Source organism: Molossus molossus, unplaced genomic scaffold (assembly GCF_014108415.1).
Source record: "Molossus molossus isolate mMolMol1 unplaced genomic scaffold, mMolMol1.p scaffold_m16_p_18, whole genome shotgun sequence".
Lineage (NCBI taxonomy): Eukaryota > Metazoa > Chordata > Mammalia > Chiroptera > Molossidae > Molossus > Molossus molossus.
The window spans coordinates 55,805,208-55,832,411 of NW_023425353.1; the positions used below are offsets into that span (position 1 = coordinate 55,805,208).

Below are 27,204 nucleotides of genomic sequence, written 5' to 3' on the forward strand. Positions count from 1 at the left end.
TGGCATATACCCAAGTTTTGCAACTTTTCTAGGAACAAATTTACATATTTTGCTGGAAAGAAGGCAAAATGGAGCAACCACAGAGGAAAATTCAGCAACATCTAGAAAAATAATGAATGCATTTATGCTTTAACCTAGGAGTTCCACTTCTAGCAATCTATCTCCAAGTTTCACCAGAAACACTCTGAAATAACCTATGCATAAAGTAATTCATGAGGGCACTAGTTGTAAAAATGAAAGACTGGAAACAACCTATAGAACTAGTTGAATAAACCAGGGACTTTCACAAAAAGGAGTACAAAAGAATGAGGAAGATCTCTTTGTATCAATTTGGAGTAATTCTGGGGCAGTTCCTTAAAAGGAATGGGGGCCAATCTGGTAACGACAGCAACAGAAGAGTGGAAATAGCACTGTATCAGGGTCAGGAAATAGCTTTTTTAGAAATCCTCACCCGAGAATATTTTTCCTTTGATTTTTAGACAGAATGGGAGGAGGGAAGAGAGAGAGAGACATCGATGTGAAAGACACATCAATTGGATGCCTCCTGCATGACCCCGACCAGGGCCAGGAATCGAACCTTCAACCAAGGTATATGTTCTTGACTGGGAAATGAACCCTCGACTCTTTCGTCTGCAGGCAGACCTCTAACCATTGAGCAACACTGACCAGGGCAGGAAATAACTTTTGTCTGGGTCCTGCTTCATATTCAGAATAACCTTAGTCAATGTTATGGCTTATGTTACAATTATCTATGTAGAGTACAATCTCTTTAAAGACAGGGTCGAATCACTTACCTGGATCTCCCAATTTACAAGCAGCGTCTAGTAGAGCAGAGGGGAATAGAGGAGGGAATAGAGGATATGGTGTAAGGTGGCACAGGAAAAGGAAGGTATGTGTGGGTACAGATGATGCTTTGTAGACCTGATAAAGACCTTAGATTTTGTTTTATTTTTTAAATTGGTTTGAGAGAGAGATCAATGTGAGAGAGAAACATCAGTGTGAGAGAAACATTGATCAGTTGCCTCCCACTCACCCTGACTAGGGATCAAACCCACAACCTGGACATGTGCCCTGACCAGGAATCAAACCCACCACCTTTTTGTGTACTGGACAATGCTCCAACTGAGCCACCAGGCAAGGGCTTGGATTTTATTCTGATTGTGTACTCAGCCATTGGAGGATTTTGAGGAGAGGTGTGACATGGTCTGATTTATATGTTTCCAGTTTTCTTCAGACAGAGTGGGAGGGAGAGAGGAAGGGAAAGAGAGAGAGAAACATCAATGTGAGAGAGACATTAATTGGTTGCCTCCTGAACGACCGCGACCAGGGCCAGGGACTGAACCGCAACTGAGGCACATGCCCTTGACTGTAATCGAACCCGTGACTCTTTGGTCCTTGAGATGACGCTCTTGCTGAGCCAAGCCAACTAGGGCTTTAAATATATATATATATTTTTTTATCCTCACCCGAGGACATTTTTGCATTTATCTTCAGATAGAGTGGGAGGGAGGGAGGAAGAGAGAGAGAGAAATATTGATGTGAGAGAGACACATCAACCAGTTGCCACCTGCACAACCCCAACCAGGGCTGGGGACGAACTGCAACCGAGGTTTGGAAACCAAACCGGGGACTCTTTGGTCCGTGGACTGACGCTCTAACCGCTGAGCCAAACTGGCCAGGGCTAAAAAATATTTTTAAAAAATAAGGACCACTCTGGTTGCTGTGTGAATAATCTATTGTGTGGGAAGTATGGAAGCAGGGTATACCAGAGTATCTCAAGATAAACAGGTGCACATATTCACTGACAGATACAAAAAATGTCCATAGCAACTTCATTCATAACCACAAACTAGAAACAACCAATATTCCCATTATTACTAGAATTCATAAATTATGTTGGTCATACAAGGGACTACAAAGAGTAAAGAAATGAACTTCTGCAACATGTAACACAATGACTCACAGACATGTTAGACAAGACACAAGAGTACATATGTGACATTTACATTAGGTTGTTTTTTAAAAAATTTATGAATTATAGAGAGAGAGAGAGGAAGGGAGAGGGAGAAACGTCGATGAGAAACATCAGCTGCCCTCTGCACACCCCCTGCTAGGGATTGAGCCCACATCCCAAGATGTGCCCTAACCAGGAATCGAACTAGCGATCTCTTGGTGCGTGGGTTGATGCTCAACCACTGAGCCACAACGGCTGGGCATACATTAGGTTTTATTTTATTTATTTATTTTTTATCCTCACCGGAGGACATTTTTCCATTTTTTGTTCAGGTAGAGTGGGAGGGAGAGAGAAGAACAGAGAGAGAGAGAGAAACATCGATGTGAAAGGAACACATCGAGTGGCTGCCACCCGCACAATCGACCAGGGCCGGGGACAAACTGCAACCGAGGTATATTCCCTTAGCGGGAACTGAACCCGGGTCTCTCAGGACCGCAGGCCGACGCTCTAACCACTGAGCCAAACCGGCCAGGGCATACATTAGGTTTTAAAGCAGACAAAAGTAATCCATGGAGATCAAGGTGAGAACAGTGGTTATCTGTAGGGGGGAGGGGCATAAGAGCACCTATTGGGATATTAGAAATGTTCAATATCTTGATTTGGGTGAAGTGGAAGGTGTATATAAATATCCACTGTGGCATACACTTAATTTTTACATACTTTACTGAATGGTTTACCTCAATAAGAAAATATTTTGGCTCTGGCTGAGTGGCTCAGTTGGTTGGAGCAATCTCCCGTACACCAAAAGGCTTTGGGTTTGATTCCTGGTCAGAACACATACCTAAGTTGGGAGTTCGATCCCAGCTGGGACCCCTATGGAAGGCAACTGATCCATGTTTCTCTCTCTCTCAACATATCCTTGGGTGAGGATTTTTAAAGTGTATTTTGAAGAAAATTATATAAATGGAGAGATGTAACTATGTTATTCAGTAGTGTTGTCTTCCAAATAATTCTGGTTTTCCTTCCAGGCACATGGAGGGATTATATTCCTTGAACTGTGATGTGGTCATGTGATTTACTTTGGCCATTGAACGTGCTTTAGGGCCTATGAGTGATTTGCCATATTATTTTCATTTCCCCTGAATGAGCAGTCACACCCTACATGGATCCCCCTTTGTTGGCCTGAGTCTCACAAAGACAACTTAAAGCAGGGCTCAATTAACACTGTCAATAAAGGGTCATATGGTTCATATTTAGATTTTGTGGGCCATACACTGTCACAAGTGCTCAAACTCTGCCACTGTAGAGCAAAAGCAGCCATAGACAATACACAAGTAAATGGACAAGGCTGTCTTCCAATAAAACTTACAGAAACAAGCAGCAGGATAGATTTTGCTTGTGCTTAACCACTGACCTAGTGCAAAGTCCCTGCCCAAGTGAGACATTGTATGAGACATTGAAATTTTGTGGTTGTTACCATATGGCAACCTACCCCATCGTGATACAGAAACTGGTTGTTTTTAAAAAAAAAAAAAAACAAACGTAACCCTGGCTGGTTTGGCTCAGTGGTTAGAACGTCAGCCCGCGGACTAGAGAGTCCTGGGTTCGGTTCCCGCTAAGGGCACGTACCTTGGTTGCAGTTTGTCCCCGGCCCAGGTTGGGGTTGTGTGGGTGGCAACCAGTCGATGTGTCTCTCTCACATCGATGTTTCTCTCTCTCCCTCCCGCTCTAAAGATAAATGCAAAAAAAAAAAGTCCTTAGGAGAGGATAAAAAAAAAAAAAAACCTAAAATACTGAACACTGGCTTAGCTGGCAAGCATGTGGAACACTGCTATTGGAGCATGGAAGAAATAACTTATGCAGGGGCAATTCAGGTTATAGCCGGGTGAAACTATCCCTTGAGAGAAGCTGCAAGGCCAATAACATACCCTTTACCAAAGGAAAAAAGAAAACAAAGTATGTTATGGCTGCTATTGGCTGCATTTGACAAAATGAATAGGACAGAGATGAACTCAGAATAGAATTCATCAATTTGCAAGCAGAAACCCAAGGAATTAGACAGCGTAAACAAATTCAATTACCTACTGAGTAGGATGAGGCCACTTCTCAATTATAAGATAAAAATGAGAAATGCTTTAATCCAAAGGTTGAGTAAAACCCAGCTTTGCAGCAAGGGTGAAGTCACTGGATGATTACCATACCTACCGTCGAGATCTCTGAAAAAGTTAATGTACTTCACATTAAAATCCAACTAAAAGTGTAACACTAATTAATCCCTTAAATTGGACAGAATGCATCAAGGAAAAAGACTAAGGGTATGGCTCTCCCATGAAGTCTGAAAGTCCCAGTTATACAGAAATTAAGTTCAGAATGTCTTGCAAACAAGAAACCAAAGAGAACATCTAAGAAGTGTGTTGGCTAGATGTCACATTTGAGTCAAGTTCATTGGGTAGGTGACAAGTCAGTCAGCAGGTAGGAAAGCAAGTGAACAAAATATTAAGTGACCAGGAGGGCTGACTGAGTCATTCCTCTAATATTTTGTTAAATTTACTTACTTTGAAATTCCAGAAGAGCCAGAAATTGTCTGTAAAGAAAAATAGCCAGTAAACAGCATGCCATTTTCTCCTAGGGTTGATGCTTACAAAAGGAAAATGGATATTAACTCTTAAGTAGCATTATCTTTTTCTGATATCAAATGTAACCTTATACTGAAGTACATATTGTTTTAGTCCACTACATAGTTGTTCAGTATTTTTCATCCAGATTCCTTTAGAAATTTGTGTTGTTGTTGTTCAGATAAGAGTGGGAGGGAGACAGAGAAACATCAACGTGAAAGGGACACATCGAGTGGTTGCCACGCGCACGACCCAACCAGGGCCGGGGACAAACTGCAACCGAGGCACGTGCCCTTAGCGGGAACAGAACCTGGGTCTCTCTGGACCGCAGGCCACCGCTCTAACCCGCTGAGCCAAACCGGCCAGGGCTCCTTTAGAAATGTTGTAAAAAGACAAGACCTAGTCTGGCCAGTTTGGCTCAGTGGTTGAGCATTGACTCACACACCAAGAGGCCACTGATTCGATTCCCAGTCAGGGCACATGCCCAGGCTGTGGGCCCACTCCTCAGTGTAGGGCATATAGGAGGCGGCCAATCGATGTTCTCCCCCCTCCCCACCTCTCTAACATCAATAAAGAAAAAAAAAGTTAAGACCTATATCAAGGAGATAATGACTTAATATTATACAGTGGACTTATGTGAGTATACCTGGGTTTGAATCCTGGCTTTACTACTTATGTTTACTAGGGCAAACTGCAATCTCTTTGTTTTCCCAACAACATTCACATAACTATTTGAGCCACATGCCAAGCACTGATCTACATTCTGAGAATACAGTGAGCTCCCTAGTCATGAACTTAGTTTCATTCCTTAATTTGTAATGTGTAGATAACAATTACACAGTAAGCAGTCTAAGACAGGACCACGGTGAAGGTCAAATGAGACTGTGAAAGGGCCTCAAAGACTGTAAAACACTACACAAACATTTATTCATCCAAACATTTATTGAGACACCAAGCATTGTGCTACTACAGATATACAGTGAGCAAGGCATAAGGTCCCTGCCCTTATAAAGCTTACAGTCTAGTAGTGATTAATAACAAGTAACAATAAAGTGTGCTAAGTGTATGGAAAAAAAAAAAAAGGGTATTTAGGGAGCAGTAGGGGCACCTAGTCTAGCGGGCATCAATGAAGGCTTCCTAGAGGATGTGGTATATAAAGTGAGACCTGAAAGATGAATAGAATTGTAGCTTACCCTAAAAGCAATGTTGGAAGCAGTGTCCAGATAGTCTTTTGGAACAATCTGGCTGCAGCGTGCAAAGGGACCAAAACCAGAGAAAGGGAGACTAATGAATCATTTCAGTAGACTGATGGCCTCAATTAGAATAGTAGCGCTGGAGAATTAAGAAAAATTTAGACAGGGACTTTGTGAATGGTATGATGTATGAAGAGGGAAGTCATGAATAACTCAGGTTTTGGCTGAGGCAAGGGCAACTGAATGGTTGGTAGTGGCAATGCCATTTACCAAAAGGGAACACGACAGAAGTAGGTTTAGGGGCCAGATTAATAACATGCTGCGGTGCCTATGAGACAGCAAAATGGACTTAAGTTAGCAGTTAGATACATGAATTACAAACTAGAAAGGATATAAATTTGGGAGTCATTTGCATACAAGTGGTAACTGAAGCCAATGAAAGGAGATGGGATCAGCTAAGGAGATGATGTGGAATAAGATAGTCTAACACAAAACTTAACTATCCCAAGAACACAGATATTTAAGGAAAGAGGTACCTGCAAAGAAAACTGAGAAAGCATACCTGGAGATGGTATCTCCCCGAAGCCAAAGCAAACATCTATTTCAAGGAGAGCGGTCGGTGGCATCAGAGGGTAAGAATACTCACTTTATGTGCTTGGTAGAGCAGTTTGAGTGGCAGTATGGGAGAACGGGAATACAGGCATATTTTTAAAGAAAACTAGTAGGAATGGGAAATATAGAGACATGAGTTGGTTTTTTAAAAAATAGTACTTATTTTTAACTATATTCACTGATACAACAGGACCAGTAACAACTACTTTATAAAAAAATATTTAAAAAAACAAGACTGCCATGCAGTTACAGAATTACTTAATACAGAAAACAGTAAAATACACATTTTTCTTTTACAAACAAGACTAATTTATAGCAAATTCTCTATTACTTCAGGTCAATTTAAAATCCTTGGCTTACATTTCCCCTCCCCACCCACTCAATGACTATATGATGCAAACTAATTTTATTACCGTAAGCAAAATATATACTAGAACTTCACAAAATGTACAAGACTTCAATATTTGAGGAACCAGTTAGAAAGCAGAAGCAGCTTTCAGGTTTTCCAATCATTCTTTCAATAAAGCACTTGCCATGAAAGGGAATACTCCAAACTACTGGGAAATTACCGGTAGATTTTTTTGTTTGGCTGGATTTTCACTGTATTGTTTTTCCAAAAATGTAAGCCTACTCCCCGTTTATCAAAATCTCAACTTGACCATTCTTGGAAAGTATCTTATTGTTAACACTTGCTTTTCTGCCCCTAATGAATTTGAATAGAGTCCTTTAATCTGCTTCAATAGCAATGACTGATTTATAAATGCTACTGTGAACATGTCAAGGCCTTTACCTTACCAGCCAAATTCAAAATGTTGGAATTAGTCTCCCTTATCAAGAACTGTCAGGTTACCCAACGTGCCCTTCTAATTTTACTTCTACCGGTAATTTTCCCTGTCCCTCAAAATAAAATAACGTTCACTAGGAGGTCTGCTGGCACTTTGACAGGGATGGTTCCTCAGTGTGCCAGGTTGTCCTATGCATTTAAATGCTAGCAGAACCCCCTCATTAAATGCGACAACCAAAAAAATTCCCTGTATGTCCCAACATCCTTTGGAAAGAGGGTTTACTGCCTCTGGGTGAGAACCACTGACACATGTTGGTTCTTGGGTTCATATGGCACTATTTTGATTGCTGAGGCATCAGTTCCTTCTAAATTCTTGGTTGTATCCTGGTTCCTTGAATTTACTGGACTAACGACTATAGAATAATGTGTAGCAATAGTTAAGTCAGGACTTTAGCACACGTTTTCAAATTGTACTCGAGAGGATTAATAAACTGGGTCCTGTTTTTAAGTCATTTTACATATTTGGCTTTACTGTATGACTTCCTTTTCATGGTTAACATAAGTTCAAAAATTTGTTTTAGCACAAAGCAGATGGCTCACTAGAAATATGAAATTCCTACAATCCAAATAAAGCTGCTTCTTGAGTTAAATACTTCTACTTGTGCACTGTCTTAAATACAGAATGTGAGGGGGCAGTTTCAAATTCTCTAATAAATCCACTTCCAGCAGATAATGAAATCTGATATTATATCACTATAAAATAGTTTCTTTTAAGCAGGACTTTCTTTATAAAGCAGTAACACCCACGCAGATAGGACAAAGAAGCTAAAGTATCTTACACCTCCTGATCCTGGAGTGCAAAAATCTTTCTGCTTCATCCTTTTTGACAGGGCCAAACATTTGTCTACAATAGAAAAAAGCATTACTAATGGGCAAGCATTAAGATTCTATACTGACCTGGCCGGTTTGGCTCAGCGGTTGGAGCATCGGCCTGTGGACCAGAGTCCTGGGTTCGGTTCCCGCTAGGGGTACGTATCAAAAAAAAAAAAAAAAAGATTCTATACTTACCATAGTCCTTTAATAGGCGAGCTGGTAAAACAGCACCCAATTGTGAAAAATTCAGGGGGAACCTCCAATAATTGGTTAGTGTGATCTCCAAATTGCAGGAAGCCTTCTAACCAGCAATTTGAAAATAATTCTTGCTCCTAAAATTTTATTTGATTATTTCCTCTATTAGTAACATCATTATCTCTGGGATGGATAGGGAGGGGGTGAGAGGGAGGTAAATCTCTCAATATTTACCTCAGACTTACAAATATGTTTAAAAAAATTCAAACGTTTTAATAGACAAAGTACCTCCACTGAATATGTTCTTCCTTTTCAGAAACTTCTGAACTTGCTATGTGAGTTTCTGCAAATTGGCTCAAACATACATTTAAAGAGTTGATAATTTCAGACTATATGCATCAGAATTTTAACATTACATTAAAATAAAACCTAAAATTTCTTTGAAACACCTTAAAAACAGACTTCCAATTCAACTCAAATCATCGGTACGAAACTTCTTTAAAAACAATTGTATCATAAAAGCAAAAGACAATGACTGTCATTAAATTTGAAGAGGTGTTTGCATGTTTCAGTCCCATGCTGACTCTTGAGATGAAAAAAAAAAAAAATCTGTCAGAAGAATCTGATTTGTGATCAATTTGAATGAATAAACTTGGTGTCTTCTCACAATCCAAATGAGTAAACTTGAAAAATCAAACTTTTGCTTTTAGAACTGGATTCTTGCTGAGGATTTCAAGGTACTACTGTGAAAGCTTATGGATTAGGCTGATTTCTTGCTCTCACAAGAGCATCCCAATGTGGCTCTATTTCAGTTGTGGCAATCCTAAACAGGGCGTGGAGATGCTCATCTGTCAATGGCTGGCTCAAAGTGTGTTGGTTTCTAACCAAATATGAAAAAGCTTTTTCACAGATTTCGCTACTATCAAACAAGGATGCCACTTTACAGGCAACCCCTTTGATAATCGGGTAAGATTCAGCAGACAATCCAGCATAGAACTGCCCCAAGTCTTTGTTTCTGTATTCATCCCAAAGGTCAGTATTTGCCTGAAGTTTTGTTAGCTCCACCCTTACTGAAATCGGTGCATATTCAGGTTTAAAGTTAAATGGGTTTGCAAACAGTTCTAAGTCCTTTTTAATGAACTTGAGGTCCTTGAAATGTCTATCAAAGTCTTTTTGCAGACGACAGATCACCACTTTATACCTACCAGGATCAAGTATTTTTTCTTCTTCTTTAATATGCTGTTTAAGCTCATCAACGATTTCTCTCAAGGCAGCAAAATGTGTTAGGTTTTTTTCCTCAATATGTCTCTGCAGTAAATTCAGCTTAGCTTCAAAGGTACAAATGTGGTCAAAGGCAGTAGCAGCAAAGACTCTATTGAATCGCAATAGTTCACTGAGTTCTCGAAGGTGGTTCATAATATCCACTACAAAGCCAAAGTCACAAAGCCATTGTTGGTCTGTGAAATGGACTGTTGTTGCCCCTACTGAAGCCAAGAATGCTTCTATCTCTTTCCTTAATAAAAATATTTGTTTTAAAGTTTTCCCTCTTCTAAGCCAATTGTTCAGACATCGTCCATTAACTCTTTCGCCATGTTCTGCTTCAGATGAAGTTAGTAAGGCCTGAAATTCGGGTCGCCTAATGCCTCTTGTCTTAATCAAAAGTATCCATTCAGATACGGTACTTATGACCTGATTAATATCTACATCGTAGGAGCTCAACAGTTCCAAGTGAAGGAATCCGGAATAATGGATGACATTCCAACAGTTGGGGCTTACAGCCTTTTCTCTCATGTATGACACCAGTCCTGAGTTCTCACCAATCATCCTCAGAGTGTGGGTAGTGGTTAGTCCAACCATTCGCTGCAAGCTTAGCCCTGCTGTCTGCAGAGCCTCAAGGATTGCCGCCATGAGAGCACCAACACTGAAGTGATTAGTCAGGTTGATTATGGTCAGAAGCTCCTCTTGCACCTCCAAATCCTGGTCCACGCCGCGGACAAAGACCAGGAGGTAGTTCTCATAGGCCACAAAAGCCTGGTCGTCCAAGGCAAGCGAATAGGCTTTAAAGTCCTTGGCTCGGTTAAAAAGCTGACTGCGTAGATTCTCGTTAATGTTCAGGACCCTCTGCCGGGTGGTTTCTGGAGATAAATCAATGCCACCCAAAACGCCTACGTGATCCGGCAGTACATCAGTCAGCATCACTTCCATGCACTGGTATACAAAGTCCCCCTCACTCCAGCCGCGACCCTTCAGGGCCAAGAGGCGGGCGATCCCGAGGCCTGCGCGAGCAGCTCTCTCCTCGGCAGTGGGCGGGACGATCTCGGGCAAGTCGCCCTGCCGCAGACGCTCCACCAGGGCCGCGCGCTCGCCCTCCTCCACATACCGCTGGTAGTACCGGTGCTCGGCCTCGTAGTGGCGCCTGACGTCGCGTTCGCAGGTGGATACGACGAGGTGGGCGCAGACCAGGCACAGGGCCCCTTCGCCCTCCGGAGGCTCCACCACCAAATAACGCTGGGTCCACTCAGGCCGGAACCCCCGAGACTCCTCGACGTCCATTTTGCTTCTCTTGGGTGTCATCCACATTATTCCGGAGGCTAGAGGAGCAGGGAAGATCTCCCGGCGGCTGCAAAGAGAGAGGGGGAGCAGGAGCAAACGCCAACCACCACCTACGCTCTGCGCCAGATCACCCCAGCAGCGCGACACCAACTTCCCGCTAGGGCATCTCCGTTCCTATTGGCCGGAGGAGTGGACAGTGATTTCTATCGCGCAAGCGCAAATCCTCCTGGCTAGTGGGCTGAAGCTGCTTTAGGTGGGGGGTCGAAGAGACCCAGGAATCCAGGGGCCTAAGAAACTTGACTGGCATTCAAGCTGCCCAATTAATAGCCCCCGGGCTCGGAAGCGGCGCTGCCGCAGGAAGGGGTAGGGTAGGGGGCGGGACGGCGTAAACAAAGTTAAGGGAATGACGTAAGCACGAAGCACTGTAGTAATTGGCTGACGGCACGGCCAGTGAGCGTCTCGACGGGGCCTGGACTCCTCTGGCGCCAAAATGTCTCCTGTAGCGGGCGTTATTCGGCGGCTGGACGAGACAGTGGTGAACCGCATCGCGGCGGGGGAGGTTATCCAGCGGCCGGCTAATGCCATCAAGGAGATGATTGAGAACTGGTACGGAGGGAGTCGAGCTGGGCTTCCTTAGAAGCTACGACTTAACAGGCAGCTCCTCGGGATGGCGCCGACACGCCTCCGCCTTCACGCCTCCCTGCCCAAGCGGAGGCGTGTACAGCGCATGCCCACAGCGGTGGAGACTTTGGGGTCTTGCCTTCTCGCTTCTCCGGCGCTGTCGCGAGACTTTTTAGGATTGTGGGGGGCGCACGCAGAGGGCTACGCAGTATTATTTTAATGGTGCCATTAAGGAAATACTTCAAAAATATATATATGCAAATTTTTAAATGTATAAAAATTTTTGGCAGGGGAAAAAAATTTCCGTTCATCCTTCATCAGTTACATGCTTATTCCAAGAAATTATGCACCTTCAAGAGTACAATTCATTTTGAATTTTTTATTTATTTATTTTTGTTCCGGATGTTTCTCACTTTTCCCCTCAGACACCCTCCTCCCTATCCCGCCTCCCCAAGCATTATTGTTTACGTCCACATTTTGAGTATTATAAATAAATAGTCGAGATTTTAGGTCAGGTCGATGATCTTTCTGTGGGTTTGTGATTTTCCTACTGCCAAATTAATATCCCACGTAGCGTTCTCCTGCCCTTTACTTTTGGGGGAGGGGCACTTTGAAGATACCAGGTTTTATGGGGTATTCTTTGGATTCTGAAGCTTAGGAATGTGAACCAGCGTTTAAAACGTGGAAAGAAAGGTGGTGTAAATTGTAAACCTCAAAAAAGACATGCTCGTAATGTACCTAAACATTGTGTAAGATCCTTTATATTAAAGTTAGTTTATGTTAATAAGATACATAACTTAAAAGAAAAAAAAAAATGCCCCAGCAAAGAAGGGTACATTTGTAAAGGGATTTATTGCGAAAACGTAAACCATTCCAGATAGCGGGACTGAAAGAACAGTGGATCAGAAAGGGCTACCAAAGGAAAGGCAGAGAATTAGAAAGTAGACAATAGAAGGAACAGGGAACCTAGGAAGGGTTTCTCATTTTGACTTGACTTACACAATTTATAAAGGCTGACTTGTTTCCACAGTGTTAGAATTAACAGAACACTTTGGACCTATTACTGTACTGTGTCAGAATCCTGTGCAACAGAACTAAACATTAGTGCAGTGGCTTATACTCAATTCTATAAGCAGAGACTTTGTATGGATCCAGTTATGCTCTTTTTAATATCTAAGTCAAGATGGTTAAACAATTTCAACTCAGGGGCTCCTGAGAAAGGTCTTTAGTAGTTAAGTAATTTATTGTCTTATTTCTAAATAAAGAATTTTCTGTATGAGGAGTCCATAACTTCTCTTGTTCACACAGTACCAGCCTGAATTTATCTTCTCTAGCAGATGCTCTGTGCTCATAGGCTCTTCTTTAAAGGTACAAAAGATTTGTTAGCTGCTTAAAAACTTTCTGCATTGCCAATTTTTCTTTCCTCCGGCATAAATATATTTTCTTAAAGAAAAGGAGAGTAGAGAAAAATATTTAAAACCTTTAATGATATTTTATTAGACTCATTTAGGAACCTGAGGCTGAATAAAATTCGAGTAACCGATGGTTGAATAAGTAGAGAAGAGGGTAAGAAAAAGGCATGTGCTAAAAAGACCTACTTGTAACTTCACTTTCTTCCCTAGAGGAACAGAAGTAGTGGTGAATATCGTATCGGAAATGATGGTTGGCCCTTTCTGTTCTTCTCATCCCTTTCTCTAAACATAACAGTAATCACAGAGCCTGTAAAACAAAAGAAAAACATTAATCAGTCTTATATTTATTTGGATTTTGTTTTTATCCCTTGGTTCATATTAAAATTTGTGCGTTCGGGTAGTTACAGACTGATATATTTTATTTTCTGTTTGATTTGCCAGTTTAGATGCAAAATCCACAAGTATTCAAGTGGTAGTAAAAGAGGGAGGCCTGAAGCTGATTCAGATCCAAGACAATGGCACCGGGATCAGGGTATGTAAAACCTCAAAGGAGCAGGATGTGTGTGCGCTCTGTGTGATGCATCGGCAGGAAGTAGCAGAACCTTTCCCTGTTCTGGAAACTCTGGGCTTTTGTGAATAGGATTGTTTGACTGAAAAATTCAGCACCAACAATATATGTTTACTGAGTTCCTTTACTGAGTTCCTATTCTATACTGGGCACTGTGCAGGGGAATAAGGAGGTGGAGGAATGAGGATGAGCGTTCTGGGCAAAGAAAACATGGATTTTGCAATACATGCAAAAACCATGAAATGGAAGCATGCTGACATGTTTAAGGATCAGCAAGGAGGCCAGTGTGTCTGGAACAGGAGATGAGATCTGGAAGATAAGCAGACTGATCATGTCGCACCTTGTGGGTCATCGTGAAATCTTTGGCTTTTACTGTGAATGAGGTGGGAGGCTATTAGAGGGTTTTGAGCCAAGAGATGGCATGGTTTAGTGAGTTTTATAAGAACCCTTTGTCTACAGTGTGGAAAATAGACTGTAGTGGGATAGGACAGAAGCAGTGAGGAGGCTCTTGTAGCAATCTGGGGGAGGGGTGACGGTGCCTTGGATCAGTTAGGTTGCAGTAGAATGTAAGAAGCAGTGAGATTCTGGGTTGATTATGTAGATGAAGGTCTCAGAATTTGCTGATGTAGGGTGTGGGAGAAAAGGAGTCAAGAATGATTTCAAGGTATACAAATGGAAAAAAGTTGCTATTCACTGATGGGAAAGACGGGAAGAAGTGGCTTTGGGGGAAGATCAGAAATTCTCTTGAGGGTATGATAAACTGAAGGTGCCTTTTAGTTGGATACTTGTGTGAGTCTGGAGTGTGGTTAGAGGTTTGAGCTGGAGATAAAACTTACTGTATTGTATTTTAATGGTATTAAATGCCATGAGACTCATGAAAAGATGCTCAACAGCACTAATTAGGGAAATATGAATAAAAACCAGTGAGACACCACTTGACATGCATTAGGATGGCATAAATAAATAGAGAGAGAGAGAGAAAGGGCGGGAGGAAGAAACAAAACAAAGTATTGGCAAGATGTTGAAAAATTGGAACCTTTGTGCATTATTGGTAGGAATGTAAAATAGTGCAGCCACTGTGGAAAATGTTATAATAATTCAAGAAATTAAAATATATATATATATATTTTATATATATATATTTTTTTTAATTCTCACTCGAGGATATTTTTCCATTGATTTTTCTTTCTTTCTTTTTTTTAGATAGAGTGGGAGGGAGGGAGGAAGGAGGAGAAAGAGAAAGAGAGATACATTAATGTGAGAGAGAAACCTCAATTTGTTGCCTCCCACATGACCCCCACTAGGCCGGGGATCAAACCTGCAACCAAGGTACATGTGCTTGACTGGGAATAGAACCCGGAATCTTTGGTCCACAGGCCAACACTCTAATCACTGAGCTAAACCAGCCAGGACTATTCCGTGTATTTTACTACTGTTAAATGTATCCGTAAAATGTATCTAGATTTTTACTGAAGTTTTTCTAATAATTTTTATAAAATCCATGAGACTGGATGAGATCATCAAGAGAGCGTGTACAGGTAGAGAAGAGATCTAAGGGTGACATCCTGGGTTACTCTACTGTCAGGGGAGATGAGACAGAAATGAGACACGTGAGGAGGAAGAAGCACCAGGTCAGTGTGGGATTCTGGGTACCAAGTGAGCAAGTTACTGCTAATTTGAAAACTTCTCCTAAGAAATATTTCTTCTTGGATTTATTCAAGAAAAGGGAAATTCAAAAAGATTTGGAAAACAATCAGTAACATAATTATTTACTTTTTTTTGGTATCTTCTAGAAAGAAGATCTGGATATTGTGTGTGAGAGATTCACTACAAGTAAACTGCAGTCCTTTGAGGATTTAGCTAGTATTTCTACCTATGGCTTTCGGGGTGAGGTAAGCTAAGGGTTAAATAAATGTGTGAAATACCCTCCAATGATGCCATTTTCAGCATGTTTCTCAACAAATAAATAAAATATGATACTTTTTACTTGTTAAATAAATATAAATCTAAATAGACTTAAATTCAATTTGCCAAGACTGAGACTTGTTTATAAATACTTAATATACCATAAACTTTATCTATAGAGAACCCCCACAACATTATGTGTCTCTTGATGGAAGAACACACCACCACCTATAAAAGATTCTTGTCCAAATATTAAATATTAAATGCGACTCTGATCAATAGTTAAATCTAAGTACCAATGTACAGAAAATATAGGGGGCAAGGAAGCATGGTAAATGATACTGAGATTGGGAAACTGAGAAAAGACGTGTTTCCTTCAACAGATAAACTGCAAGGGGAGAAAGAAGTAGAGAGGGGAGCAGGCATCTGTAGATCAAAAGAGATTTAAGAGCCATATGAGAATATTTAACATGCCTGTAACTCTAGATCTAAACAGAATTGCTATTTATACATTAATTCTTTGGTGTGTTTCCTTTTATACTTTTTAATATATTTCCCCCTTGTTTTACTGATTATGCTACAGAATCAATTTGATGTCCTCCTTTATTTTATTTATTTATTTATTTTTTATCCTCACCCGAGGACATTTTTCCACTTTTTGTTCAGATAGAGTGGGAGGGAGAGAAAGGAAGAGAGAGAGAAACATCGACGTGAAAGGGATACATCGAGTGGCTGTCACTTGTGCGCCCTTAGCGGGGACTGAACCCGGGTCTCTCTGGACGGCAGGCCAACGCGCTAACTGCTGAGCCAAACTGGCCAGGGTGCGCCTTTATTTTTAAAACATATTATCAAAGTGAGTAAACAAAGTGCTCCTTTTTGCCATTTGTTAATACAAAACGGAAGAGGCAGTTTAGATGACCTTTCTCTTAACGGAAGAGGCAGTTTAGATGACCTTTCTCTTAAGAATGTGACTGGGTTGACTCAGCAGTGAATTGTTTTTTCATTCTGTTTCCTTTTCTTCCTAGGCTTTGGCCAGCATAAGCCACGTGGCTCATGTTACTATTACAACCAAAACAGCTGATGGAAAGTGTGCATACAGGTATAGCACTGTCTTCTTTCATTCATGTAGATTCATCCAGAAAGGTGCTTTATGTCTGCATCTCAAAGTAATCCTATTTAAACACCAGTGTTACCTTTTCTGGCGGGGCTCTTGGGTAAATTTTTTCACTTGCCTTTGGAAGAGGTGATAATCTACAGGGAAAGTTATTAGGGAATAGTCTTATTTCATGGATTCTTAAAATATAAGATGTGACATATTATAAATGTCTAGTAAGGTGTCTGTTACACAGAGATATTCTGGTAGGGTATCACTTTGAACTGATCACAGGACTGTGGCTGGGGTCCTGGAGATCTCAGTTCCTCAGCTGGCTCGTGAGCCACCAGCTCCCTGCCACGTGGGCATGCCTGTGCTGGCACGCCTTCTCATGGGTGGCCACTGACCATCTGTAGTGCTGGCACAGTTTCTAGAGGCTGATGAACGGCCATGGAACAGAACAAAAAACAGGGCTCAAAGAACCAAAATCACATCTTTGTTTGTATAAGCACTGGCCATTCACTAGTGTGCAGTTCAGCCTGTTTCTCAGTGCCTTGAACAGACAAATGTGTGAAGTAGTGGAACGTGGAGCATTTCAGATGCTAGAGGCACTGATGCTAGGAGTTCGACTCTGAATTATAACTGCCCTAGGAGCTGGGTGGGCTGATATGATTAGAATCTCTTCGCACCAAACGGGGGGGCATTTGGGAGGTAATGTCCTAAATAGCCTGGGACACTTCCCATGTCTTCACTTCTGGGATCATATCTTGCCCCTGCTTGGGATCTCTAGTGACTCCCTTTCCTAGGCGGGATGAAATCCCTTCATCATAGCAGTCGGCCACCCTCCTAGTATATTCTCAGTCCACCTTTCAGCCTCCTCTCTCCACTCATCCCAGCTGTCATGTTTTCTAAAGCCTCTGTGCTTTTGTTTATATTTTTCTCTTCCTGAGTGATCTTCCCTGCCCTCTCCACCTGAAACTTATTCCTCCATAGAGGCCAGATGAATTGTCACCTCTTCTGTGACTTTCCCCTACCTCCACTCTCACCCCAGGCTGACTGTTCCCTTCTCTAGATCACTTAGCCCATTGTTCTCCACTTTGGTAAAAGACTATGCCCTCACTAGATCAGGAGCTTTCTAAGGCCTTTCTTTGTTACCTCTGTAGGTCTGATACATGGTAGCCCCTCAATACATGATTGTAGAATTATTGAAAAAATTTCACTGTCATCTTAGGCACTGGCAAAACTGTTCTTTGTAGCTCAAAACTCAAGAACTAAAAAGCAACATATGCTAGAAGGACAAGGATATGTGTGTGTATATATATGTATACACACACACACACATATATATATATTTTTCAGGGGTATCCAATTGGAATGGTTATAGAAGTAGTGGAAAAATAAAGAAGGAAATGATAATTAAGATAATATGTAAGCCCTGGCCAGTTTGGCTCAGTGATTAGAGCGCTGGCCTGCAGTCCAGAGAGACCCGGGTTCGGTTCCCACTAAGGGCATGTACCTCAGTTGCAGTTTGTCCTTGGCCCTGGTTGGTCGTGCGAGTGGTGGCCACTCAATGTGTCCCTTTCACATCGATGTTTCCCTCTCTCTCTCTCTCCCTCCCACTCTGTCTGAACAAAGAATGGAAAAATGTCCTTGGGTGAGGATAAAAAAAAAAAAAAAAGATAATATGTAACATGGCTGTATTTTAATGTATTGTTGGTATAATGTTCTTTTTTTATCCTTTGGGTAAGTAAGTAAGCTGCTTCTATTGGAGATTTATAACCTCTTATATTTTCTGAGTAGAGCAACTTACTCAGACGGAAAGCTGAAAGCGCCTCCTAAGCCATGCGCAGGCAACCAGGGGACCCAGATCACGGTGAGAATGGGACTTGGGAGGGTAAATTGTTGAAAAGGAGCTTTGTATAAATATTGAAATAACATTGTCTCCGAACTTTCAAAATAACAGTAAAATGAATCTCTGCCAGTTAATAGAAACCACAAGATATCACCCTCTATGCAAGAGAAATTATTGGCTTTTGTTCATCGCCTCATCTTTTTTAAGAAGCTGGAAGATTCTTTTATTGGGATGGCAGAAATCAATAGCAGGGTAGTTGGCACTGAAAGAACCTTAACCTTGGCTCCAGAAGATATGAGAAGTTAGAGTCCCTACCTTGCCACTCAGTGGTTGTGTGTCCAGAATCATCATTCAAACTTTACTTTTCTCATCTGTCAAGTGGAGTAAAGAATATCTGCCCAAGCCCTGGCCAGTTTGGCTCAGCAGTTAGAGCGTCGGCCTGCGGTCCGGAGAGACCGGGTTCGGTTCCAGCTAAGGGCATGTACCTCGGTTGCAGTTTGTCCCCGGCCCTGGTTGGGTCGTGTGGGTGGCAGCCACTCGATGTGTCCCTTTCATGTCGATGGTTCTCTTTCTCTCTCTCTCCTTCCCACTCTATCTGAACAAAAAATGGAAAAAGTGTCCTTGGGTGAGGATTAAAAAAAAAAGAGAGAGAGTATCTGCCCACTCACCTGGCCAGTGTGGCTCAATGGTTGAGCGTCGACCCATGCACCAAGAGGTCACTGGTTCAATTCCCGGTCAGGGCACATGCCCAGGTTGGGGGGGGGCAAAACCCCAGTGGGGGTCATGCAGGAGGCGGCCAGTCAATGTTCTCTCTCATCGATGTTTATATCTCTCTCTCCCTCTCCTTTTTCTCTGTCTAAAATCAGTAAAGAAAAAAAATTTTTTTTTTTTTTTAAAGAATATCTGCCCACTCAAAGGCTGTTGGAGTAATTTGAGTGTCATCAGGAGAAAGTCCATTATGCTGCCATATTTCTTTTTTTTAAATTGTTTTATGCTGCCCTATTTCTGTGGTGCCACATGTGGTCTATTCCCATTCTGTGATCCCATAAAGCATCGCACTGTCATGATCCCACCTCACCACCTCCAGCCCCAGGTACAGCACATCTCCGGAGACGCCGATCCTGGGCTTGACGGGGCAGGCAGGAGGCAGAAATGAACATGTGCTTCCCAGTTCACGTTCGCAGGGGTCCAGTACCGGGTGACCGCAGTGTGATTTCCAAGAACCCCAAATGAGCTCAGAAATTATGTCAGTATTAGTTTGAAATGTCTGAATGCCATGTGATATAATTGTTGGTAAATTTATGTTTGCCCCACTAAATCTTGTGCTGTTCTGGGCAGGACTGTGCTTTGTCTTCATATTCCCAGTACAAAGCAAAGAGCCTGACATAGAGCTAGCCCCCAGTTCCTGTTTGAGAAATCAGGGCATGAACGTGGGAGGCAAGAAAAATATTCCTAATTTCCTTTGTTAAGGCTGCCCTGTCTCTGCCCCTTCTCCCAGTCGGTGCTTAGAACTGTGCTGTTGGCAAGAGGGGTGGGATTCTCTGCCTTAAGACCCAGCTTTAGGTGGACTACTTGGGTTTTTATTTCCACATCTGTGAATTTACAAGAAAACTTAAATCTTCTGTTCAGGTGGAGGACCTCTTTTACAACATTTCCACAAGGAGGAAAGCTTTAAAAAATCCAAGTGAAGAGTATGGGAAGATTCTGGATGTTGTTGGCAGGTACAGTTCCAAATCTGGGTGTGGGTCTCTGCGCTCTCTCCGAAGGGCTGGCTCCAGTGCCCGTGGATGAAAGCTGCTGCTGAGCTAGCAGACAGCAGCACCAGCCTGCAGACTGTTTCTGGTCAAGGCTTAGTCACTAATGCTGGCTTTTCCCGCATGTGCCCAGGAGAGCAGTTGGTGTCTGTACCAGGGAGGGTTCTCTGGTAATAAGCAAAGCAAACTGACTAGCTAACTGGAGCCCAAAATAAATTTATTGGAAGATTAGGAATGACTCACTGAGGGGAAAGAAGTGTAGACAGCTGCTGCTTGGGGAGGATAAGAACCAGGGTGACTTCAGTGATTTAATGTAGTGACCCTTTTCCAGTTGCTTTTATTCTTTTCTTGACTCTGTTCAATAGTCTTTTTCCTGGGGGAGTGCATCTGATTGGCCTGGCTTGGGTTTCCCCATCATGTGCCCACATCTGGGGAGATGATTTCTTGATTGGCACTAACCAAAGATCTATCAAGTGGGATGGGGAAGAGATAGTTTCTCAGAGGAGGACTAGGGGCTGTTAACAGAAGGTGAAGGGATTCAGGGCGGATGGAAATAATGTTATGATGGACTTACTCTGCTGTCACAGGGCTCCAGTGTGGGCGCTCTGAGTCTCCATGGCTTGGATTGTAACTGACATGTTAACTATTTTGCAGTATTTCTGAAAAATAAAAAAATGATTTGCCCTCATAAAGTGGAACAGACTCAGACATCAAGTTTCTTGGCTTCTCCCTGGAATTGTATAAATCAGTGTCAGAATATTAACTATTTCCAGGAAGTGAGCTTTAGTGGGCAGTTTTCGTTCTAGGTGTGGTCGAGTGAATTGTTAACTGTTACTGAATTAGTGCATTTTGCTAGACACAACCCTTCAGTTCACAGAGCCTGTTGAGGGAGGAGTAATTAGTAATGGCCAACCGAGGAGAGGCTGGGAGATACTGGCACAGGACCTCGGGTTGAGGAAGAAGTGGGTGATGAGCGGGTGTATTGAGGGGTTCTGAACAAGAATAAAAGAGTGCAGGGGTTGTTAAAGATGAGTTCTCAAGATGTCCCTGGGGCAACCAGACCTTTTGAGTTGGCGAAAATAAAACTAGGCGAAGAGGAAATTGTACTGAGATATCCTTGGGTCTGGTCAGCAACCTATAAATGCAGAATGGAACCCTGTTTTCTGTTAGATTCCGTGACACTTAGCATTGCTAGCTCCAAGAAGTCTGCTGGCTTATTTTCCTGTGGGTACATAGGATACTGAAGATGTTTTCATTTGTGTCGGTCTTTGTTTACCTCACTTAACCACCGATTTACTGAGCTGAAAGGGACTCGGATGTGGACTGAGCACTTGGCCACTCTTTGCTTACTGTTTTGTTTTGTTTTTCTCCTTTTCAGGTATTCAATACACAATTCAGGCATTAGTTTCTCAGTTAAAAAAGTAAGTTCTTGATTCATAGGGGATGGCTGTGTATAATCAAAGAAAAAAGGAATTTTTATCATTTGCCTGCGGAGATAAGGTCATGATGTCTCCATCACAGCTGTGAGACAGTAAGTCGTATCTTCTGTTCTGTTGATCAGCAAGGTGAGACCGTGGCTGACGTCAGAACACTGCCCAATGCCACAACCGTGGACAATATTCGCTCCATCTTTGGAAATGCTGTTAGCCGGTATGTTGGGAACTTATATTTTAAAAATATCTTTGGCATTTCATCACATTATGTGGAATAAGATAGCACCTGCCTTAAGAGTTTGCTTTAATCAAAAACCCAGGCTAGATTTCAGGCTTCAGATTTGTTAACAGATTCATTATTTCATGTAAGCAACACTTCCCGAGTGCATGTTATGTCTCAAATGGTCTGGCTATATGAATCAGAGTGTTCTTTTTAGGTCTCTGTTTTCAAAATATTTATGTTGTAGTGGGGTTCTTTCATCCTCCAATGCTCCCTTTCCTTGTATTTCTATTATCATCCCTTTAGGATTTCACTTATTATCATTCAACATTTATTAATTGCCTCCCATGTTCCAGGCTTTGTGCTAGAAGTTAAGTATGTAAAGACAAATAAATATTTTCTGCCCTTAAAGACTTCTCTCTTTGGTGACAAGCAGATTTGTGCGTGTCACCAGATCTTCACTGTCAGGGAAAGCCTAAGAGGGGAAATTTCTCACACTACAGATTCCTCACGGCTGTCTCCTCTGCCACCGTTTTCACCACCACCAAAACCACCGTATCCGTCACATGTTCCCAGCTAAAATCCCAGGACTTGACAAAGCCCAAAATGCCTATGTTCTAACCTGAGTGGAAAAATACTAACATCCTTCTGTGTATATGCCTGGCATGCATCAGGTGTTAGGGATACACAGATGAATGAGACAACCCCTGCCTTCACTTTTCAAATCTTAAGAACAGCAGCAGTTTTCTACTTTGAAGGATGAATTATTCATTCTTTGAGCAAAACCAAGTTTCTTGTTTTTGGGGTTTTTTTTTCTTTGATTTTAGAGAGAGAGGAAGAGAGAGGGAGAGGAGAAGAGAGAGAAACATCGATGAGAGAGAACATCAACTGGCTTCCTCCTTCTGCATTCCCCACACTGGGGATTTGACCCATAACTTGGGCATGTGCCCTGACTAGGAATGGAACCATCGACCTCTTGGTACATGGGTTGATGCTCAGCAACTGAGCCACACCCGCTGGGCAAAAACCAAGTTTCTAACTAGGGAATGGTCAATTTGCTTTTAACTATCTTTTTCTTACTAATTAAGTGTTAATGAATTAGTTGTTTTAAAATTGTGCTCCCAGAGCTAAGTGAGAATGTGCTTTCTAATGAATCTTTGAAGAGCTTGACCAGATTTTAGCCTCAGCATTAGTTGTTACAGAATTCCTGTAAGAGACGAGAAAACCCACAGAGCCGCAGTTCCCAAAGCATGTCTCCAGAACACCAACCTCTAGGGACATTTTGGGGAGAAAGGGTTTGCTGGTTCCCCGAGCGTGGGAAACACTGCCAGCCCTGCCCTGTGCCCAGAGATTCCGAGCGAACATTACTGGCACTGCGTAGAAAGCTGCTGCCGCGGTGAGCCATGCGCAGCGTGTGCCTGCGCTTTGCTGGGTGCTGCGCTCTGTTCTGGAGTGAAGGGAGGGAATAAAGCAGAAATGCTACTTGCCCTCAGAGGACTCATCTCTGATTGGATAGACGCATGAAATAATTATGCCATTCATTAGTGGTTGTGCTAGGTGCCGCAAGGGAAAAATATAAGGCACAGTGGGAGACTGTCTTGGGGCCAGGGAGGGGGATAGTCAGAGAAGCTTTTTGACCAAGTAGTCACTGAGATGTGATGGATTGAGGAGGAGTTAACTAGCTTACAGTAGGAGCTTTCCAGCAGAGAGATTAGTGCTCAGGAAAACCACCCCAAGGCAGAAATGAGTGTGGCTTGTGTGAGGACTTCTTTTCACCTGTTAACCTCACCTCCCCCAAAACACCACACTGAAGCCCCACTGTGGTGCGATTCAGTCTAGTAAGGGATTCAGCAGAGACGCACTTTTTAAGAATCTCATCTTTGGGGTGTGGTTACTAAGACAAATAAAAGTTTCAGCAAAATAAGGTTTCAGAGCTTGGACTTGTCATTCTGTCTCAACAATTAGAGCAGTACTTGAATGGAACTGGCGACCTCTTGGTGCATGGGTCGACACTCAACCACTGAGCCACACTGGCCAGGCCAATAATGATTCTTTTTTTCTTTATTGATTTTAGAGAGGAAGGAAAAGAGAGAGAAACATCGATGAGAGAGAATATTGATTGGCCGCCTTTTACATGCCCCCCACTGGGGATCGGGCCCACAATCTGGGCATGTGCTCTGACCAGAAATCAAACCAGCGACCTCTTGGTGCATGGGTTGATGTTCAACCACTGAGCCGCACTGGCTGGGCAATTATGATTCTTTATACTGTTTGAACTTTCTGGTATTTTCAAAAGTCTCAGAATTTTTCTTTCCCAACCAGAGAATTGATAGAAGTTGGGTGTGAGGATAAAACCTTGGCCTTCAAAATGAAAGGCTACATATCCAATGCCAACTACTCGGTGAAGAAGTGCATCTTCTTACTCTTCATCAACCGTAAGTATGTAAGAACCAAGTGGGGAGGTGTCCATAGGAGTTTTGTGGCACCATGGAAAGATTCCTAATCCGCGGGTTTGCTTGTACACAGGAACAGCTCATGCTGAAATGTGGCTTGATTAGGAAACATAATTAATTTCTGGCCTAAGTCTGCTCAGCCCTCTGAGACATGCCCGGGAGGGGGCATGGCAGGCCCCTGCGTGCCAGCGCACTTTCATCACAGGCTGGCATCGGAGCCTTTGCAAGCAGGCTCTGTGCAGATCTGTTCCCTCTTTAGATCGAGGTCCACTGCTTGAAATCGCACAGCAGGACATAGGGAGAAGGGTACTTTAGGTGTAGGCAGTGTTAGTAAAGTAAAGAAATTGAATGCTAAGCTCCTTGAGATCTTTCTTTTTAAAAGATTGAGAATTATTTATAATACAAAGAATAGTATTAAACGTCAGGGAGAAAATTAACTAAATGCATTTGGAGTTTTTCAGATTCCTTTGCAGTCCTTCTGTGCTGGCACAGTGTTTACATGATTGTTGCCTATGAAGCAAATGTCATTGGGCATCCTGCTTCTTGTTACTTAGTTGCATATTTACAGTTTTGAGAGACAGTGACAGAGCAACAACAAATAACCCCAAACACAGTCTCATTCAGTTTTTCATTTTCCATCCAGAAACGAGATGCATCATTCTCTTATTTCAGTTCTTATCATTTTAATTCTATAGATCCTTTACATGTATTGTTTAAAGCAATTCATAATTGTTTTACAATTTTTGTTATTAGAAATGGCAAAGCCCCCCCTTTCATTTATAATGATAACCAGCTATAAGTGATCCATATTAGACATATTTGATAGCAGTTGTTCAAACAAGGTAGAAACAGTAAAGAGAGAGCCATTATTTTATAGCCGCATTCTATTAAACTGATTTATATTAGCAGGGTCTCCAACTCCATTGGGAAGGACATAAGCCTGATACATAACAAAGTTTGCTTTAAGCAAGGCTCAGAAAATGTTTTTCATTTGTGTTTTCCTAACCATGAAGAGTAACTGTTTTGTAACATATGTATTAGCTCTAGAACAGACAAGCAAAGGTCACTGTAAGTGCCATCTGAGCATGTCTTGTCTATGTTTCTGGTGGGGTGTTTACCACACAGGTTCTGTGTGACATTAGCTAATCTGGCCCTCAGGCCAAGTTCCCGGTAGCAACGGGGTCAGGCTCTTAGCGTGTCATTCACTTATCTCACGTGGTGCAGGCTCACTTAGGTGGCAGGGACAAAGAACACTCCTGTGGCATGTCTCAAGTTCAGAAACCTTAGCAGAGGGGTTCCAGCTGTCCTCCTGTAAGGCACCCACACGTGCTCCAGCCCTGTATGGTCAGGACACGTGTTTACAGCACAGTATACTGAGAGGACTGTGGATGTCGTGAGCACACAGAGAAGAATCGTTTTCTTCCTGATAAAATCACAGCCTCTCTTCTGATTGGAAATAAAAAGGTGGCATAGCCTTGGCTACACTGACACAGGACAGCAGCTCATCAGCTGTCTGGGTTTTCTGAAAAATAGATCTTTTTCTGATTTTAGTCTTACCTCTCCCAGCTTCTGTTATTTCAGTCCCCTCAAACCTGCCTCATTTCCTAAATTGCATACATACAGCCAGGTATTTCTACTGCCTGAAACTCCTGGAAGACACACCCTTCCCCGGCAGCACTCACTGCGCACACTCCACGGTCGGAAGTCCCTCGTCTGACCATTTGCACACAGCTCTCTAGCAGTGCTTACTGGGGTGGGAATGAGTTTATTCTCCCGCATGCTCTCCCAGCATGCGGCACATGATTGGTAGCCAGTATGTCTTTGCTGATGTCAGAGTGCCCACTGCCTGGCGAGGGCAGAGGTAGTCTGCGTGGGCTGACTGAGGGGAAGGGAAGTGAGGCAGAAATTACTGCCCTGTCGTGTTTCTGCTACCTAGGCGAGAGGAGAGAGGCCCAAGCCCATAGTGAGATGCGGGGAAGGAGCCACAGGTAAAGGGGGCTCTTCCTTTCTGGGCGTCTGATGTGGGAGTAACCCAGATGCGGTCTTCCTGAGGTGATTTCATGGAATGGTATTATTGTTCATCTGTCACCTCACCCGTCAGGACAGTTTTGAGCTGCTTCCTTCCCTTTTATTTTTTAGATCGTCTGGTAGAGTCAACTTCCTTAAGAAAAGCCATTGAAACAGTGTATGCAGCGTATTTGCCCAAAAACACACACCCATTCCTGTACCTCAGGTAATGTAGCACCAAACCCCTCACCCAAGACGCACAAAAAACAATTCTGTCACGCTGTCCTCTTTGAAAGAGGGGCTTGCTGACAGCCTGGTGGGCGTGAACCCCTGCACCACTAGCCAAAGGGGCTCTGTCCTTTCTCTGTGAAGGGCACAGTTTTCTTTCATTTGTTCACGCATTTGTTCAAAGTCTCACTGAGAGCCTCCCATGTGCCAGGCACTGTGCTGGTAAAACAAAGATGAAGAACATGTCTTGCTCCTGAACCAGGCAGAATTTGCCCCAAACCTGACAGAGAAACCCCTTCCACCTCCTGGGTCCCTCCAGCTCCCTCTGCAGGTTCACACTGCAGTGCTCTTATCACAGAGCGAGCGATGAAAGATGGGTTTGGAGCTGAGGCCGTAAGTTGATAGCCTGCACATCCTCCAAACTGATTTTGTATTAAATTTTAGTGATAAAAGGTTTTCTCACATATGTTCTTGTGTTCACTTTCATATAATATCGAATAACAAGTACAGGGCAGGTTCATGTTTACAGATGAGAAAACCGACCCAGAGAAATTAAGTGATTTGTCCCAGGTCACATAATAAAAAATTCCACTAGTTCTGGAATGATAATAACACCTGGCATATGACAAATGTGCCAGTTATATGCAAAGTGCTTTATATGAATTTAATCTTCACTTCAGAATAACAAGGAAACAGGCAAAGAAAGATGCTGTAATTTACCCAAAAATACACAGCTTTTCAGAGCAGAGTCAGCTTTTGAAGCCAGGTCAAAAGTTTTGACCATTTTGTCACTTCGCCTGAAGTTTTGACCATTTTGTCACTTTGCCTTCCCAAGTCTTATGGACACCACATATACCATGTGTGAATCTTTCCCCCATC

At 42.6% G+C, this 27,204-nt stretch overlaps 2 protein-coding genes across 3 annotated transcripts in view; one reads left to right on the forward strand and one right to left on the reverse strand.

Moving 5' to 3' along the window:
* Positions 1 to 4,212: 4,212 nt before the first annotated feature.
* EPM2AIP1 (EPM2A interacting protein 1) lies at positions 4,213 to 11,122 on the reverse strand. The gene is made up of 2 exons (XM_036267185.1): positions 6,325 to 11,122; positions 4,213 to 4,538 (listed from the first exon to the last, which is right to left on the reverse strand). The coding sequence occupies exon 1, from the start codon at positions 10,804 to 10,806 to the stop codon at positions 8,980 to 8,982; it is 1,827 nt and encodes a 608-aa protein (XP_036123078.1). The 5' UTR covers positions 10,807 to 11,122; the 3' UTR covers positions 4,213 to 4,538; positions 6,325 to 8,979.
* A 97-nt stretch (positions 11,123 to 11,219) lies between these two features.
* The window catches only part of MLH1 (mutL homolog 1), a 38,860-nt gene continuing 22,875 nt past the window's right edge, over positions 11,220 to 27,204 (forward strand). The window contains exons 1-10 of one of the 2 annotated variants that reach the window (XM_036266561.1): positions 11,220 to 11,385; positions 13,254 to 13,344; positions 15,174 to 15,272; positions 16,311 to 16,384; positions 18,179 to 18,251; positions 19,860 to 19,951; positions 21,363 to 21,405; positions 21,546 to 21,634; positions 23,960 to 24,072; positions 26,230 to 26,323. In XM_036266561.1, the coding sequence (XP_036122454.1) occupies positions 11,270 to 11,385; positions 13,254 to 13,344; positions 15,174 to 15,272; positions 16,311 to 16,384; positions 18,179 to 18,251; positions 19,860 to 19,951; positions 21,363 to 21,405; positions 21,546 to 21,634; positions 23,960 to 24,072; positions 26,230 to 26,323 (884 nt within the window). In that variant the 5' untranslated portion in view covers positions 11,220 to 11,269. The remainder of the gene's footprint in view (positions 11,386 to 13,253; positions 13,345 to 15,173; positions 15,273 to 16,310; positions 16,385 to 18,178; positions 18,252 to 19,859; positions 19,952 to 21,362; positions 21,406 to 21,545; positions 21,635 to 23,959; positions 24,073 to 26,229; positions 26,324 to 27,204) is intronic. The other variant, XM_036266562.1, reaches the window with a different exon arrangement.